This window comes from Bos indicus x Bos taurus, chromosome 6, assembly GCF_003369695.1.
Source record: "Bos indicus x Bos taurus breed Angus x Brahman F1 hybrid chromosome 6, Bos_hybrid_MaternalHap_v2.0, whole genome shotgun sequence".
NCBI classification, from domain to species: Eukaryota; Metazoa; Chordata; class Mammalia; order Artiodactyla; family Bovidae; genus Bos; species Bos indicus x Bos taurus.
In genome coordinates this window covers 110,700,275-110,719,783 of record NC_040081.1, presented here as the reverse complement: position 1 = coordinate 110,719,783, position 19,509 = coordinate 110,700,275, and the positions used below count along the sequence as shown (strand labels likewise).

General features: G+C 46.3%; 1 protein-coding gene across 1 annotated transcript; it reads left to right on the top strand.

The window, feature by feature from the left end:
- Positions 1–9,439: 9,439 nt before the first annotated feature.
- Positions 9,440–12,474, top strand: LOC113894745 (fibroblast growth factor-binding protein 1). Its single transcript, XM_027545412.1, has 2 exons — positions 9,440–9,548; positions 11,396–12,474. The coding sequence occupies exon 2, from the start codon at positions 11,416–11,418 to the stop codon at positions 12,118–12,120; it is 705 nt and encodes a 234-aa protein (XP_027401213.1). The 5' UTR covers positions 9,440–9,548; positions 11,396–11,415; the 3' UTR covers positions 12,121–12,474.
- Positions 12,475–19,509: the final 7,035 nt, after the last annotated feature.

Below are 19,509 nucleotides of genomic sequence, written 5' to 3'. Positions count from 1 at the left end.
GATACACCTGGAAAATCCTGCTCATCCAAGACCCATGGAGAAGGCTCCCAGACACAGAGGAGATCCCCAGGCCTAGAGTTTAACTGACGGATCAGAGGGCAAAGCAACAGGATCGCTCCAACATCTAGAGCAGAGGTCCCCAAGCCCCTGGACCACAGACGGGTCCCAGTCCATGGCCTGTTGAGAAGTGGATTGCACAGCAAGAGATGAGTGGTGGTGGCGCAAGTGAAGCCTCCTCTGTACTTACAGCCACTCCCTATTGCTCCCATCACCTACCGAGCTCCGCCTCCTGTCCAACTCAGGACAGAACTAGATTCTCATAGGAACAAGAATCCTACTGTGAGCTGTGCCCACAAGGGATCTAGGTGGCATGCTCCTTAGGAGAATCTGATGATCAGATTCTACATTTTGATGAGGTGTATAACTATTTAATTATGTATCACAATGAAATAATAATACAGGTAAAGTGCAATGGGCTTCCCTTGTGGCTCAGCTGGTAAAGAATCTGCCTGCAATGTGGGAGATCTAAGTTCGATCCCTGGGTTGGGACGATCCCCTGGAGAAGGGAAGGGCAACCCACTCCAGTATTCTGGCCTGAAGAATTCCATGGACTGGCTAGTCCATGGGGTCACCAAGAGTCGGACACGACCGAGCGACTTTCACTTTGTCACACTTGTCACTTTGTACAATAAATGTAATGCACTTGAATCATCCTGAAACCATCTCCTCCCCACCCTTGGTCTGTGGAAGGAATGATGCTTCCTGGTGCCCAGAAGCCTGAGGACTGTGGCTCCAGACCACCCTCCTGTTGTCCGTGTGACAGACCCTCCTAGGGGTTGCCCCTCAGCTGGCTCGACCCTCTTCACCAGCTGCCAAAGCCCCCGCCAGGTCTGGGCATCCCCTCTCCCACCCGCTCAAGGGAGCTGGTGCCTCTGAGCCCACGGGCAATGGATGCGGCTCGGTCTGAGCCATCCGTGGTCCCTCCTCACCCGCGTCCGTGATGGCTTAGGTGAAGCCATGGGAGGTGACCCTGGTTCCTGAGGGAAAAGGAGAGGGTCCTTTGGGGATTGGGGGACGATTTCCTCCCTGATGGAAAGGATGTGTGAGGAGCAATCACCCCTCCTGTTCCCGGACGTGATTCCGAGAAGATTCGTGATCAGAGGTTGAGCCACCATCTTGCAGCCATGAGACAAACCTGAGAACAAAAGCCAGTGAACCAAGTGGCGCAGAAAGCACCCAGGCCCCGGGTCAAATCGAACAGCAGCTCCCCGCTGACGTTGTGCTGCTTGTGTATGAGAGAGTAAATCTGTAGTTGCTGAAGCTGTTGCTGTCCACACTTGAGTGTGTGTGTGAGGATCACTTGGGGTCTTGCTAAAGCACAGGAGTGTGACCTGGGGCTGAGTGAGGCTCCCGAGTTTGAGTTTCCAGCAAATCTCAGATGATGCCAATGCTGATCCAGGGGCTATACTTCTGAGTGAAAAGTGAAAGTGTCTTTCAATTCAGTTCAGTTCAGTCGCTCATTCGTGTCCGACTCTTTGTGACCCATGAATCGCAGCACGCCAGGCCTCCCTGTCCATCACCAACTCCTGGAGTTCACTCAGACTCACGTCCATCGAGTCAGTGATGCCATCCAGCCATCTCATCCTCTGTCCTCCCCTTCTCCTCCTGCCTCCAATCCCTCCCAGCATCAGAGTCTTTTCCAGTGAGTCAACTCTTCGCATGAGGTGGCCAAAGTACTGGAGTTTCAGCTTTAGCATCATTCCTTCCAAAGAAATCCCAGGGCTGATCTCCTTCAGAATGGACTGGTTGGATCTCCTTGCAGTCCAAGGGACTCTCAAGAGTCTTCTCCAACACCACAGTTCAAAAGCATCAATTCTTCAGAGCTCAGCCTTCTTCACAGTCCAACTCTCACATCCATACATGACCACAGGAAACACTATAGCCTTGACTAGACGAACCTTTGTTGGCAAAGTAATGTCTCTGCTTTTGAATATGCTATCTAGGTTGGTCATAACTTTCCTTCCAAGGAGCAAGCGTCTTTTAATTTCATGGCTGCAGTCACCATCTGCAGTGATTTTGGAGCCCCAAAAAATAAAGTCTGACACTGTCTTTCAGTCATGTCCAACTCTTTGCAACCCCATGGACTGTATGTAGCTCCTCAGGCTCCTCTGTCCATGGAATTCTCCAGGCAAGAATATTGGAGTGGGTTGCCATTCCCTTCTCCAGGGGATCTTCCTGACCCAGATTCGAACTTGGGTCTCCTACATTGCAGGTAGATTCTTTACCATCTGAACCACCAGGGAAGCCCTTACCTGCATACAGCAATGAAGACCCAGCACAATCAAAAATGTAATTTTTAAAAAAAGAAATTTCCAATTAATTCTCAGTTTCATTTCAGTTGTTTTCAGTTTTTTATTATTACTAACAGAATAATCTTGATACATACAAAATCCAATTCAATCCAATAAACATTTGCCAAGTGCTTTCTAAGCTTTCTGCTCGAGCTCTGATCTAAGGATTCCATTATTCAGGCTGATGAAGGTGACCAGTACATGAATGAACCCAAATCAGGTGACACATTGAGTGAAATAATGGTGAAGTCTGTAAGAAGCTGTGAGAACCCAGATGAAGGAACAAGGGATTCTGTCAGAAGCACAGGGCGTCAGGTAGAGAGAGAATGGGCTGGATAAATAAGGGTGGAATGGAATTTCAGGCCAAGGAAACAGTTTGGCAGAGGCAACTTGTTCTGAAACAGAGCGACATGGGAGGATAGGAGTGGACAGTGATGTAAAGTTGGAATCCAGGGATATGCGTAAATGTGGTGGGTATGACCTTGAGATCAACCAGGATCAAGACAGGAAGGACCTCAAATCAGACTCAGAAATGTGCACCTTTTCTATAAGCAGTTGAGGAGCACCAGAAGCTTAAAGGCTGAGATGTGATGAGATGTCACTGCTACAGGCATCATCAGAGAGTGAGCCATCAACTGAGCTGACAGTCTTGAAGGTGGCACAGATCACATTCACCTTGCGGTCGACACAGTGACTAACACTGCCCTTTGCCTAGAGTGGTTACTGAGTAATGATTGAATGAATACTGTTTTTTTTTTTCCCTCCAGCTGTTGAGCTGTCTCTTGAGAAAAACTCTTGAGAAATTGCCTCTGGCTAGGTCAGAGGTCCCCACCCTAGGCATTCCAGCCTTCTCTCCAAAAGCTCAATCATCTCTGCATTGTCGAGACTGGCATCCTCATCCTGCCTGTCTAGTGCCATCTCTTTGAGGATGAGTCAGGTTGCTCTTGACTGCATCTCACTCAGTGGCAGAGAGAGCCTGGGACATGCAGCGCTTCACGAGTACTCTCTGGATGAATGGGAAGAGTGAGTGGATGACAGATGGAGTGGCAGAATGAGTGAGGTCTGGGCAGAGGCTAGCCCTGCTCTTCCTGGAGCCAGTAGTGTCTTATCCCCTGCCTCCCTTGTCTTCTCTACAGCTCATAGCAGGCACGAGGGCTGTGCTCTTCAGCCGCGGGTACTGTTTGCCCCAGGTGCCATCACAGGCCTTTTTAGAGCTGTTTCCTGATGGCTTTCATCTGAACTTCTTTTTATTTATCATATTTTTGGTTGTGCTGGGTCTTCATAGCTGTACGCAGGTGCTTCCCTGGTGGTTCAGACGGAAAAGAATCTACCTGCAATGTGGGGGACCCAAGTTCGATCCCTGAGTCAGGAAGATCCCCTGGAGAAGGGAATGGCAACCCACTCTAGAGGTTAGGGGCAGGAGGGCTGAGGGGAGTCGTGTCTGACTCTTTGTAACCCCATGGACTGCAGCACACCAGGCCTCCCTGTCCATCACCATCTCCCGGAGTTTACTCAAACTCATGTCCATTGAGTTGGTGATGCCATCCAACCACCTCATCCTCTGTTGTTCCCTTCTACTCCTGCCTTCAATCTTTCCCAGTATCAGGGGCTTTTCCAATGAGTCAGTTCTTCACAACAAGTGGCCAAAGTATTGGAGCTGCAGCTTCAACATCAGTCCTTCCAATGAATTACATGTGACAAAAGCAGCTCCCTTGCATGCTGACTGACAGCATTCACGCAAAGGGCAACTTGTCTTCTGTCTTCTCCAGTTTTCCAGGGTGGCGACTGACACTCTGTGACAAAAGGGACTAAGGGCTAGAGACCTGGGTTAGAGACTGATAATTCCAAAGGGAGCCTCTCTAAGGCCTTCTGCCCCAAGATGTGGAGGTGACAGGTGTGCATACGTTGCACGTACCCATGTGTGATGTACCTGTGTGAAAGTGCAGGTGTGTGTATGTGTGTGCTTATGTGCAGAGGTGCACGGCCATGTGTGCACTTTGGAAATTTTATTTAAAAGAAGAAGACATCTTTAAAGAATGATTAAGATGTTTTAGAGTGATTCCCTTTTTAAAAAAAGATGTAAAAAGCCTAGAGATAATCAATGAACTTGTACTGAAAAATTTCATTGTAAAACACTAAAGGATGTTGAATATCTAAGGCTTTGAAACAGCTGTATCACTAAAGAAAAAGTCTTCTAAAATCTCTAATTATTATTATTAGTTTGATCTAATTAAAATTTCTGATATTCTATCATTTTAACCTACTACAAACAGCAATTTCATTTGGTTTAAGTTTAAAAATGACTCAGGGTTTTTGTATTAAGTTGATACAACAACCATGAGTCATTTTTTAGATAGGGTCAGAATCAAAACCAAGCATTGCACATGGATTCTAATAAATAGCTTCAATTTTATGAGGTGTGACATAACGTACTCCTTTAAGATAAATAAACATGAATATCTTTTCCATTTGCAACTATACAGAAGGCTGTGCCATCAACTCTTTACCACCTCTTATTTTTCTAAAGTAAACTTTAGCACTGCCCATCATGTGATACACTGAACAAGAATTTTGAAATCACATGAGTAATGAGCATTTTAAGTTTGGAATGCAAATACTGTTCTACAGGTCTAAGATGAATGCTACCTGCCAGCCAAGTTACTATTAGCTGGTATTTATTTGACCAGTTTCCTCATTTTTCTGACAGTGAGTAACTTAATGCACAGAATTTGACCAAAAAATTAATATTGCTTTGATACAGTAACTAAGCATTTTGACAGTACATGAGGTCATTTTTGAAGGAGCAAATTTAGCCTGGCAATGCACAGTTAAGAGTCACCTCAGAACGAAATAACACCTGCTAATACATCTCTAGCCATTGCACCCCCCACCTCTCTACCAGAGACCAGTCTCTAGGTTGAGGAACCATATGGTAACAAATTCATGAGAGTAAAATCAGCTTTTGAGCCTCAAAACTATCTGTGACCAGACTGCCTAAGACATGCTCAACTACTGTGTTCAGATTTTCTATGGAATCCCCAAAGGAACCTGCTGTCCATCACTTCAATCTTGGTTGAAGAGAAGAGTGACATAATCCCAATCTAATCATGAAAAAAACCCCAAATTCCCAATGGGACACGTTCTCCAAACACCTGAGCAATCCTGAAAACTGCCAAGGTCATCACAAACAAGGAACATCTGAGGAAACACCACAATCAAAAGAAGCTCTATCACAAACAGAGGAGTCATGTCTATTAAAGGTCACATGGGATCTCAGGTGGCTTCCTGGACAGAAATGACTCTGTTGTTGTTGTTGTTCAGTTGCTCATTCATGTCTGACTCCTTGCAACCCAGTGGACTGCAGCCCACGAGGTTTCCCTGTCCTTCACTATCTACCAGAGTTTGCTCAAACTCATCTCCATTGAGTCAATGATGCCATCCAACCATCTCCTCCTCTGTAATCCCCTTCTCCTCCTGCCTTCAATCCTTCCCAGCATCAGGGTCTTTCCCAATGAGTAACCAAAGTATTGGAGCTTCAGCTTCAGCATCAGTCCTTCCAATGAATACTTAGGACCGATTTCCTTTAGGATGGACTGGTTTGTGGTTTGGATCTTGCACTGCAGTTCAAGGGTATTATTTTCTAAGTGTATTGAACTATGACTTAATGTGTGGACACAGCCTTAGCACAATGCTGGCATGTTGTAAACAGAAATTGGGAGTGATGGTCTACTTCTCTCCATGAATGTCCATGAAAAGGAGGGCACAGGAAAAGTTCAGAGGACCAAAGACACCAACAGAGAGGAGATGACATTGGAGCTGGACCTTAAGGACCTATGTGTGTCTGGAAAAGCTGGACTGGAAGGGCGTCCCAAGTAAAGGGAATAGCAGGAGCAAAAGCAGGGAGGGGACAAGTTCACAAATATTCAGGAAATGGTGGATGAGTGGTTTAGTGTGGCCAGATTGAAGTGTGTGTGTGTGTGTCTAGAAATGAATTTTAAATAATAGGCTGAGCTAACAGGGAAAAGGCTACAAAGCTTTGTCTAATACCATGACCCCTGTTTAGTAAGGAAGGGTCAAGGCAGAAGTTGGGATTGGACCTTCAACAGAAAGGGTGAAGATCCATAGGAAGTTGTTGGGGGTAAGTTACATGTTTCCTGCCAAATCTTAGAGACATTTCTCAGAAAATATCCTGGAGTCCACATGTTGTCTTCTAAATTTGCTTTGTGTTCTGACCTATAGTCTTTCTCCAGAAAGAATCTGGCTGCCACCTGTGGATAAGATGATATTCTTGTTTTGCAGGAGACCACCTTGGTCTACATCTCCTTGTGGAACAATGAAGCTTTGTCTTGCTTGGGTCCAGTAATCCTCCAAAATACCACTATGTAAGTGCCTGTTTGTGCAAGTCATGATTCAGTGAGGTGATGATCACAATAATGGGGATGGATCTCAGGATGAGCCAATTTTACACGAGGCTTGGAGTTTGGGGAAATAGCCTCATTCAGTGGAATTCATGAGGAACATCCATAACTCTGTGGCCTTGCAATTCTTGAACAGGTGGAACCTGGATGGAATCCCACCACAGTTACAACTTTCTGTATTTTTATTGTGGGCTAGGATAATGTTCTAGAAAATTTTACTTAGATGCCAACCCAGTTTCATATACACACATTTGCATGTTGAGGAATCTTTCAAAAGTTCATGAGATGTCTATTTCTACACAGCATCACCATCTGACCCAGCAGTCCCAATACTGGGCAGATACCCTGAGAAAACCATAATGCAAAAAGACACATGCACCCCAGTGTTCACTGCAGCGTGGCTTACAGTAGCCAGGACATGGAAGCAACCTAAATGTCCATAGACAGAGGAGTGGATAAAGAAGATGTGGCACACACATACAATGGAATATTACTCAGCCATGAAAAGGAATAAAACTGAGTCATCTGCAGAGACGTGGATGGACCTAGTGACTGTCATGCAGAGTGAAGTAAGTCAGATGAGAGAGAAAACTAGATACGTATTAAAGCACATAGGTGGACTCTAGAGGAATGGTACAGATGAATGTGTTTGCAGGGTAGGAAATAGAAATGCGGACACAGGAAGGGGGGAGGAGGGTGGGACAAACTGAGAGAGTAGCATGGAAATATATACATTAGCATGTGGAAAATAGATGGCTAGTGGGAACCTGCTGTATAGCACAGGGAGCTCAGCTCGGTGCTCTGTGGGGACCCAGATGGGTGGGACGGGAGTGGGTGGGAAGGAGGCTAAAGAAGGAGGGGATGTATGTGTGTTTGTATTTATATATATATATATATATATATATATATATATATATATATATATATATATATCACACTGCTGTACAGCAGAAACCAAGACAAGATTGTAAAGCAATTATACTCCAGTAAAAAGTATATGTGGAAAAATTCACTAGGTCTGAGAATGTTGACCTCATGCCCACGTGTTTTCTGTCACCTGGAGCTGAGTGTTGACACTTGGACATCAGGAACTACCCAGTTTGTCATCGCCCCCGGGACTCCTCATTGTTCCCACCCTAAAGGCGAGGGCCAGCTGCCATCTGTTACTTATCACTCTTATGGTTCTTATGCTATTGCTTTCCTTACAGCTGAGTCAAGAAGAAAAGGAACAACTTCTTAAGCTCAAACATCATGAAAAGTAAAATAATAAAATGTAGTGAAGTCCATATAATTGCAGACGTGAGTTCTTTTTACGTTCTCAGTAAGGAAACAAAATGTACCTGTTTTTTAAAGAATACAACTAAAGTCCACCTTATGAACCAAATCTGTTCTGCTTCACTTGATGCTAATGGCTCAGCTTCCTGAAAAATTTAGTCCACCGGCTGCTCTGGCCATGCGGTTTTCCAGACAAGAATACTTCCTGACCCAGGGGTTGAACCCACGTCTCTTACATCTCGTGCGTTGACAGGAAGGTTCTTCACCACTAGCACCACCTGGGAAGCCCAAATAATTCAACACAAGACCCTAAATGAGGTGCTGTTACTGTCAGTTGTCAGTCGATGAGCAGAGGGAGGGTCAGAGAGGTTAAGATCACAGCTAAATGAATGCTGTGTCCGGGGCTCCACTAGATCATCCTACTGCTCGGCCGTGCCTAGAGGAGGCTCAGCAGAGTGAGGACCCCACCTGTGACCACAGGGTGTAAACTTTTAACAAGACCCAGATCAGGAATTTCCACTTTGCTGGCCTCTCAGGGCCCAAGGGTTCCTCTGCCCAGCTGGTAACTTCAAGTGCCTCAGGTGAAAATGGGAATTCAAATGCTAGGGTGGTTTCCCCAGTTTCCCCAGTGTGTCAGGTAAAAAGAGGGCAGAGTGGACCCCAGGAGTCCAGGCTTTAAACCCTGGGCTCCTCATCCTCCTAGCCCTGTGATCTTGGCCCAGCCCCAAATATCTTCAAGCTCCAAAATTCCATCTGTAAAATGGGATGAATTGGATTGGAAGGACTGATGCTGAAGCTGTTGCTCCAATACCTTGGCCACCTGAGGCAAAGAGCTGACTCATTGGAAAAGACTCTGCTATTGAGAAAGATTGAAGGCAAAAGAAGGGGGCGACACAGGATGAGATGTTTGGGTGGCATCACTGACTCAATGAACATGAATTTGAACAAACTCTGGGAGATAGTGAAGAACAGGGGAGTCTGGCAGGCTGCAGTCCGTGGGGTCGTAGGGTTGGACATGACTTAGTGACTGAGCAACAAGAGTGTAGGTTGGTATATCATGGAGGGGCTCTGATGAGATTTAAGGGAGAACTTTGGGTAGAATGAGTTGTTCATAACTCCCCCCCACCCCACCAAGATTCTGCTCCTGGGATCCTCTTCCCATCACAGAGGGTCTTTGCAAGGCTGTGCTCAGTTGGCCACTGGGGGAAAGAAACTGGCTTGGAAGAACCAGGTCTAATGCCACGCATGTAACACTCCCCGCCTCCCACACTTACAGACAGGATTACGCCAAGCACTTTCCCTGCAGGAACTGGCTCTCTCTGAAGGGGCGTGGCTGGGAGGAGTGTGAATAAAGTGACACAGGTATGTGAGGTGTAAAAACCCTGTCTGTGTGGGCTCTTATATAAAGGGCCTTCCCGGCCTCTGACGGTGGATGAGACCACGGTAAGCCTGCAAGCTTCCTCTCCCATCTGGGGTCCCACTGGACCTGCACGCTCAGAACTAGGTAAGAGCTGGCTCTCTGAAGAGTTCATTCCTTGCCACCCCCCACCCCCACCCCAGCTCCCTTGAGGACCTCAGGTTCCTGGAACCTGGATCTCCTCAGGGACAAGTAAGGGCTGAGTCCCACTGCTGTGAGGAATGAGCAGGTCTTTATCTGACATACCTAGCTCCCAGCCCAGCTTCATTTTGGGAGCCCACATATTGTGACTGTCTTCCCTTTATCAGGAAGGGCTTCCCTGGAGGCTCAGATGGTAAAGAATCTGCTTGCAATGTAAGAGAGACCGGGGTCTGATCTCCGGGTCGGGAAGATCCCCTGGGGAAGGGAAGGGCAACCCACTCTAGTACTAATGCCTGGAGAATTCCGTGAATAGGGGAGCCTGGCAGGCTTCAGACCATGGGATTGCAAAGAGTCAGACATGACCGAGTGACTGACACTTTCCCTCTGTCCCTTTATCAGTCCTAACAAGAGGCCATATGCCCAGGGTAGATAATGGGATTGAGACTATTCCTCTAATTAGCCTCTTCTTAAACAAAAGTCTGTATTCTTTTCAAATGGAGCACTGGCAATATGAATGATCTTATCATCAAGAACTAAGCCAGACGAAGTGAGTTGTTCCTAATTGCTTTTTTTTATTTCTGAAAGGCCGAGTAAGGTGAAAGCAAGAGGGATTCAGGGACGGGCGCAGTGGTATAAAGGACCAGGAGAGGTTCCGGCTGCCTGTCCCAACTGCGTCACTTGCCCACGATGGGATATTGAGCAATTTATTTGCCGCTCTGAACCTTAACTGTCATGCCTGTTACCTGGTGGTGATGTATTATGACCCGCCAGGCAAGGCTCTTGTGTGAATTAACAAGGTGAAAGTGAAACACAGGTCATGTGCTTAGCACGGAGTTGGTGTCAAATAGAAATGCTAATTCTCCTCTTTGAGGGCTGGTTGCCCACATGGTAAAATCTCTTCAGTTTAGTGTAACAGTTAAAGTCATCCTATGTCTTTAATGATTTATTTTTAAAAGCATTGACTGGGGACTTTCTGTATGGTAAGGACAGTGACAAAGTGTTCTAAATGCACTGGTGGAAACTCACCTCTGTTCTCCTGGTTGACTTTGCCCAGTTAAACTGTGTGATCACCCATTCTTCATGCCATTCCCTGGGCTCTTACTGAAGCCCAAATGCCCCTGCTCACCAACCCACTCATCTCAGAGCGTCCAGACCTCATGCATATTTAGCCTTGGGTCAGACATAACCTTGTGTGTCACTTAACATGTCCTTTCTCACTGTGTGATCATCTGAGTCCATGTGGAATGGTGAGATAGAAACTCAGCCCACCGGAGCTGAAAGAGAGTTGACAATCATGTCACCCAACATCTTGATTTTCAGATAAAGGAGCTGAGACCCAGAGAGGGAGAGGGACTTGCCCAAGATCAGGCTGGGGGACATGGTTGGGACAAACTCCAGGTCAATGCTTATTAGATTCCCCCAAAGAGTTGCCTCCAAGTTTTTAAGATGTGAGACTTTCTTATTCACCTTGATCAATTCAACATCTAGTCTAGGGCATGGCTAGTAGTCAGTACCCTATGAAAGTGCACTGAATGTTGAATGGAGCTGGAGTAACTGAGTGAGGGGATGCGGGCGTGAGGACTGACGGGGTTCAGAGGGTGCAGAAGAGTAAGCGAAGAGCATGAAGTTTCTGGCATTCAAGGTTCAAGCAGAAATGCGAATAGAGCATTGTCTACTGATTCCAAGAAATAGAAGGTTCTTGGATCTCACCCTGAAGCAGGCAGACCTATGCCAGGTGGAGGGGAGGGTCCTCCTCCAGCCCAGAGCTGACTCACCTGCCTTTTGTCAAACAGGTTCCCACCAAGCTGAAGGCATGAGGACCCACGGCCTCACCCTGCTCTCCCTCCTCCTCCTGGCTGTTCCGATGCTCTTGGTGGAGGCCAAAAAGGAAGGAAGGAATAGACATGGCAGCAAAGCCAGCGCAGATGAATCGCTTGCTCTGGGCAAGCCCGGGAAGGAGCCGAGGAGCCAGCCAACCAATCACCCGATCAAAGGCAAGTTCGTCACTCCGGACCACGCTGACTGCAGATGGGCGGTGACCAAGCAGGAGGAGGGCATCGTGCTGAAGGTCGAGTGCACCCAACGGGACAACACGTTTTCCTGTTTCTTCACTGGCAATCCAACCTCATGCCTAGAGTTGCACAAAAACAACGCCTATTGGAAACAAATTGGCCAGAATCTGCGTTCTCAGAAGGTCATCTGTGGTGATGCCAAGAGTGTCCTGAAGACCAGGGTGTGCAGAAAGAAGTTTCCAGAATCGAATCTCAAGCTGGTGAACTCTACTCTGATTAGGATCAAGAAACCCAGCCAGGAGTTAATGGAGCCCTCTCCCATGGACACGGTTGAAGTGACTACCTCCTCCAGCCCAGAAAAGACCCAGACCATGGCCACCAAAGATCCTCAGTGTGAGGAGGAAGACTTGAAAAACCAAAGGAAGGCAGCCCTGGAGTACTGTGGGGAGACCTGGGGCTCTTTGTGCAATTTCTTCCTCTCCATGGTACAGGGCAGTTCATGCTAATGAGGTTGAAAGAGAACAGGGTCCTTTAGGTGGTGTCACGTCAAAGCCTTTTCATATGCTGTAAAGATCTCCTAACTCCCTGTCAGATGAACATTTGTGCTATGGGTGAGCAATGGACTATTTGAACAGATTTTGCAATTTTTGTCTCTGTGTTTGGAATTTGTTTTGTATTCATTTCCTTAGATGTGATCTTAAGAGGCTATTGTCCTCTGTATTTTTCCATGGCCCACAAAGCTTTGTTTCTATGGGCAGTAAGGACCAGTCTTTGAACTGAATGAGTCAGAGTGGTGATTTCAGTACAGTGCACTTTCTGCCCAATTAAGATAATAAAGCCCTGTGCCTTTTTCAGAAATATGTTCAACTCTTGTTTGATTTCTCTCTGCCTAGTTTCAATGAACTTGCAAACAGGTCCTCATATATCAGTGGAAAAAATATCCTGTTCACCAGCCATCCCAGGTCATCTCATAAAGTGATCCATTCCTGAATCCCTATCTTCACAATTTTAGTCTTTGATCCGTGGTATTTGATGCTTACTGAACTGATTTCAAGTGGGTCACCTGAAGTATCATGTGATGAAGACACCTGTCAGGGGCTCACAGATGGGAGGAGGGGAGGCAGGATTCAAAGCCAGGACATCAACAAACCACATCCATGAGCTGGAGCAACATCCTCTAAGGCTTCAAGTTAGGGCTTCCATCATCACTCGCCATATACAGGACTCCTGAGCTTGGAGAGATGGGCCTGGATAGGTACAGTGCCCTGAGAGGAAGATTCCAGTGCAAGAGGGAAACTCAGGGTGGAACCCCAGAGAAAAGAGGCAGAAACTTCTGGGAGATCTCAGGCTGAGCTTAACAGGAGAGGTGATACCAAAGTTAGAGCTTGGAGAGTATCTTTAGGTAGGAAATGGGCAGAATGGAGGCACGATCGCCAGTTGACAGATATATGAAAGCAAAGAGATGAGAAAGATCCTAAAAGATGGGAGAGGCCACGTGGGTAGATGATGGTGAAATGCAGGGATGATGTTGTTGTTAGCCATTTACATGCTAGTCTGAAAGATCTGAAAGGGTTTGAATTCAAGAGTTGGGGAGAGAGAAGGATGTAGCCCCAAAGTCATGTCACAATTCCACAATGAACAAAAAGTAAGGAGCGGAAGTTGGCAGAAATACTGATCTCTGGGGTCTTTTTAGAGTTGGTGGCAGGGAGGAATGGCAAATGGGGTGGAAGAGGGCCTCCCACACTCATCAGCCTACCAGGACCTACACAGAGGTTTGTCAGCAGTCCACCCAGAGTCTGACAGCCCCAGAGTACATTTGGATATCATCTTTAACAGCATCAACACAAATAGTTCTCTCTCACTCTCTATGGCCCAGACTCTATGCTAAGTTCTTTCCATGGAGTATGCATGTGTTCATTCATTTATTCATTCACTAGTTCACCCAGAACATCATTCATTGAGCACAGACTCTTGCAGCCTCTGTCCTAGCGACTAGAGAGACAGTAGTGCACCAGCGATGAACACTCTGCCTCCATGGAGCTCCCAGTGGGGAAAGCAACCAAAATGCACAAATATACAAGTGACAGAGAGGAAAAGTCAAGGAGGAGAAAGGGGTGAAATCAATGGACAGTAACCAGCCTTAGGTGATACAGTCAAGGGAGGCATCTCGGTGGAGGTGATTTTTGAGATTAGATCTAAATGCAGTGAGGAATCAAGCCAGGTGACTCTCCTGGGTAAGAATGTTTAAACAGTCAGTGAAAATACTCTATAATTAATTAATGACTGTGAGCTCCTACTATGGATCTGGAGGACAAAAATACCTGCAAACAGGAAAGAAAAAATATTTCTGTCTTAGTGGTGTTTATATTCCAATGACTGGACCCCAGTTGGTGTGTTCAGAAACATCAAAGACTGCAATATCATTGCAGAGCAGAGCCCAGGACCTGACCTGTGAACTTGTCCCCCACTCCCAAGAGAACTTAACCAACGTCCAGACACTCCCTAAGCTCCTCCTCACCACACCATGGGAAGAACATTTCCCCTGAAGATATAAACAGAGTGTGGCTCCCCTCTGTCACTCAATTCTACGTAGTCCTAAGATAGGAAAGGACAATTAGACACTTCCAAGGGTCATTAAATAACAACTCTGATCTGGTCTGGGTGACATAAACATTGGAGAATCGACTAGACCTGACTCAAAGCCGGCAGAGCTGGGAGGAGGTTGTTTCCGATATGGCAGAGTCAATTGCACCTGAGCTGAAGGTTTGCCTCTGACACCTCCCGACCAAGGTCTCTGAGCCAATTATTCAACTGTCTGAGCTCCAGTAGGGCTCTCCTGGTGGCTCAGTAGTAAAGAATCTTCCTGCCAATGCAGGGGAATGTGGGTTCGATCCCTGGGTTGGGAAAATCCCTTGGCAGAGAAAATGGCAACCCCCTCCAGAATTCTTGTCTGGGAAATCAGGCAGAGGCGCCTGGTAGGCTAGAGTTCATGGTGTCGCAGAAGAGTTAGACACGACTTAGTGACTGAACAACAACTGAGTTCCAATAACGTCATCTCAACAATGAAGACCATTTGGGTGAAACTAGTACTGCTGGAAAAAGGAGTAAGACAGGAAAAGGAAGGAAGGAAGGAAGGGAGAAAAGAAGGCAATGGGGAGGAGACAAATAATAATAATAATGTCTGTTGATAGTGCCACTGGATTGCTTAAACCAAACCAACCCAGAAGATGCTCTGCCTTCAGAATTTGCAAATACCAGAGTTAATGAATTCAACTTATCATTAAAATTTTGTTAACCAGCATGATGAAATCACCTTCAGACATGTTGAGAGACTTGCACTAGTCAATAAATCTTAAGTGCCCAGTGCCCCATGGCTTACATTGTGGGTGTTTAGCACCATTGACTGTCTAAAGTCCACAGCACAAGACTGGCTTGTGGATGGAGCTCAGAACTTCCTTACGTAAACTCCTAAAAGTGGAAGTTGATCTTTTTTCTAACATGATCAGCAAAGGCCAGCAACCCTTACTTAAGGGTGGTGGGTGCCAGTGGCTTTGTCCCATTCTCTTTTTTATTCCCAACCAACTAACTGGGAAGTGTTTCATCCTGATTTTCTAGATGGGGAAACAGGCTCAGGCTGAGCCTGGGAGGAAGCTGCGTCTAGAGGCCCCCAAGCCCTTTCTGCCTCCGCAGCTCAGGATTTCTTCCCTGGTTGAGAGAAGACGGGCATTTGTGGTCTCTAGACACGGACCATGCCATGATATACGCAGGAGGCATCCATCCGATCCACGTGTGCAGCCCCTTCTGTGTTCTTACAGAGAAAGTGCTAGAAGCTCCAGCTTCCATTTGTCTTTGGTCATAGTCACATTCTGAGGGGGGATGTTTTTAAAACAAATTTAAAATATTTTAAAAGCCAACACAGACTTTACATTAGCTTCTATCTAACTTGGCACTCCATATTTTCTCTCTCTGAGGAAGGCATGGCAACCCACTCCAGTATTCTTGTCTGGAGAACCCCATGGACAGAGGAGCCTGGCGGGCTACAGTCCAGGGGGATTGCAAAGAGTCAGACACAATTAAAGCAATTTAGCACAGCACAGCCCATTTTCTCAAAGTGGAGGAGCCAGCGTGTGTGTGTATGTGTGTGTGCACGCGGGTGTGCACGCTTGTACTTGTGCTGTGTCCCTGAAGGAATGATTTTCTGGGTAACAAAAGACTGGACACTCTCAAGTCAGTGAGATAGAAATTCTGCATCCCGTAAAGCTGCTCAGTCATGGGGATGTCTCTGGTTCCTTATAAAACTACATCTTAGCAGAAAAAAAAAAGAAAAGAAAGCGGAGCTCTTCCTTGCAGCGGCTTGGCTACGTGCTGCAGTGAACCACGATGAAACCAGTGCCGACTTGAACCTCCGGAATCCAGCGCATCTGACCTGGCCTCCTACCCAGACACCTCTGCACTGGCCTCCCTCCTAACTCATTTTTGGCAGGACATGCAAAGGAGGCAAAGTGTTCAGGGCTGACAAACGCAAAGGCAGGCATCACCTACGGGGTTGGTTCTCGTAACACACCACGCTGAATGCCTGCTTGGTGATCTCTCACTCAAACATCTTCCATGAGCAATACACAAGAAAATATTCATTTGGAGGCCTGCTAAGTGAGGTGTCAGGATGCTGGGGGCAGAGAAGATTCCTTCTGGATGTTGGGGGCTGGTGAGTTTGGGGTGGTTTTCCTGGAGGAACTTCTCATCAGGTAGTTGGATACGTGGGTAATAACATGGCAAAGGTGCTTTCCATCCTGTCTGTCACTACAGCCCCAGCCCTTAGGGCCCAGCCCAGCACATAAGAAGCCCTCCAAAAATCTTGGCTGAGTAAATAAAAGAGGAGAGAAAGGAAGGCAAGAACAAAGACAGTAGACTTCAGAGTAAAAGAAAACTTGAGTTTCTAGGTGTGGGACCTGAAACAAGTCATATTTTCTGTCTCAGCCTCAGTTTCTCCATCTATAAAATGGGTCTGAGAATATCCATCCAAGAAGAATTAGACATCACTTAATTAAAGTATGATTCCAAATAGGAAAAGGAGTACGTCAAGGCTGTATATTGTCATCCTGCTTGTTTAACTTATATGCAGAGTACATCATGAGAAATGCTGGGCTGGAAGAAGCACAAGCTGGAATCAAGATTGCCGGGAGAAATATCAATAACCTCAGATATGCAGATGACACCACCCTTATGGCAGAAAGTGAAGAGGAACTCAAAAGCCTCTTGATGAAAGTGAAAGTGGAGAGTGAAAAAGTTGGCTTAAAGCTCAACATTCAGAAAATGAAGATCATGGCATCTGGTCCCATCACTTCATGGGAAATAGATGGGGAAACAGTGGAAACAGTGTCAGACTTTATTTTGGGGGGCTCCAAAATCACTGCAGATGGTGACTGCAGCCATGAAATTAAAAGATACTTACTCCTTGGAAGGAAAGTTATGACCAACCTAGATAGCATATTGAAAAGCAGAGACATTACTTTGCCAACAAAGGTCCATCTAGTCAAGGGTATGGTGTTTCCTGTGGTCATGTATGGATGTGAGAGTTGGACTGTGAAGAAAGTTGAGCGCCAAAGAATTGATGCTTTTGAACTGTGGTGTTGGAGAAGACTCTTGAGAGTCCCTTGGACTGCAAGGAGATCCAACCAGTCCATTCTGAAGGAGATCAGCCCTGGGATTTCTTTGGAAGGAATGATGCTAAAGCTGAAACTCCAGTACTTTGGCCACCTCATGCGAAGAGTTGACTCATTGGAAAAGACTCTGATGCTGGGAGGGATTGGGGGCAGGAGGAGGAGGGGAAGACAGAGGATGAGATGGCTGGATGGCATCACTGACTCAATGGACGTGAGTCTGAGTGAACTCCAGGAGTTGGTGATGGACAGGGAGGCCTGGCGTGCTGCAATTCATGGGGTCGCAAAGAGTTGGACATGACTGAATGACTGAACTGAACTGAACTAAAGTCTAGAGCATGGGCCTTACACAAACAGATCCTTAAAACTTTATATCAGTGAATGAATGAATGAGGCAATTGACTGAGGGAAGAGACCAGGAGACAATTCTCTAAGAAGGTTGCACATATAATAAAAAATAAAACATACTTAAAATTTTCCACCCCCCAAAAAAAGAAAGAAAAAGTAGGTTGCACAAGACTCAAAATCTGCTGTGCCAAAGGTCTGACTGTCAAAGGCAGCCTGACTGTTCGTAATCTACTCCCAAGGACCACGCTCTCCCCGACAGCGCTTGAGCATCTCACATTTGCGGCCTGAACGAGAGGACTTTCCGAGGAGTAGGAGGAAGTGAAGACACAGCTGGTTCTTTAGGACCGCTTTGGAGTTTTTTACCAGCCTTCCAGCTCACTGGCCAGGCTCCTCCCCTCCCCTCCTTCGGTTCTACCGCTTGAGGGCTCTGGGGCTCAGCCCAGCACCTGGTTCCCCGGTCATCTCCCCCAGTGTCTCTGTTTTATATACCATCTGCCCACTCAAAATTCCCACATATACTTCTTCGGTGAAACCTGTTTAGGTTGAAGAGCATAGGAACAAAGCAAAATAACACAAGCAGTCTTCTTTTTGTAAATTTTTAAATTTTGTATTGGGGCATCACCGAATAATCCTGTTGTAACAGTTCCAAGTGAACAGTGAAGGGACTCAGCCATATACCCAGGTATCCATTCTCCCCCAAACTCCCCTCCCATCCAGGCTGTCACACAGCAGTGAGCAGAGTTCCCTGTGCTATACAGTAGGTCCTTGTTGCTTAGCCATTTTAAATAAAGCAGTGTATACATGTCCATCCAAACTCCCTACCTATCCCTTCCCCCACAACTGTCCCCACAGCAACCATAAGTTTGTTCTCTTAAGTCTGTGAGTCTCTATCATAAGCAGTCTTCTTAATTGTATGAGTCAAATAACAATTCCAGATAATCAATAGAAATAAGTTGTTCAAAGAAAGGAGTAATGCGTTAAACAAAGCAGAAAACCATTTTTGAGCAGTAGGGGATTTAGCAAAGAAAACGTCCCTCCATGAATGTTTTTGTACATCAACTCCTAAAGCCATTAACTTATTGGCAGCAATAATAGGAACAACAGCATGTTCTGTCAAGGTATGATTGCATTTATGGATGAAATTTTGTAATTCTTTGGTTCCTTGCAAAATCTTACATAAGGATTCTAAGGGGAAGCTAATATCAAGAATAGAAAGAGTAGGGAATAACATTTGGGTCCACAATACCCAAGGTCTCATGGGGGAATGTAATAAGTGGTCCCCTTCCGATTAAAAGGTGGGCTTCCCTGGTGGCTCAGAAGGCAAAGAGTTCACTTGCAATGCAGGAGACCCAGGTTCAATCCCTGGGTCAGGAAGATTCCCTGGAGGAGGCCATGGCAACCCACTCCAGTATTCTTGCTTGGAGAATTCCATGGACAGAGGAACCTGGTGGGCTGCAGTCCATGGGGTCACAAAAAGTTGGACATGACTGAGCAACTAACACTTTTCCAATATAAAAGATCAACAAATGTTCAGGTCAGTTCAGTCACTAAGACGTGTCTGACTTTTTGCAACCCCATGGACTGCAGCACACCAGGCTTCCCTATCCATCACCAACTCCCTGAGGTTGCTCAAACTCATGTCCGTCGAGCTGGTGATGCCATCCAACCATCTCATCATCTGTCATCCCCTTCTCTTCCTTCCTTCAGTTTTTCCCCCAATCAAGGTCTTTTCCAATGAGTCAATTCTTCCCATCAGGTGGCCAAAATATTGGAGTTTCAGCTTCAGCATCAGTCCTTCCGATGAATATTCAGAACTGATTTCCTTTAGGATGGACTGGTTTGACCTCCTGGCAGTCCAAGGGACTCTTAAGAGTCTTTTCCAACACC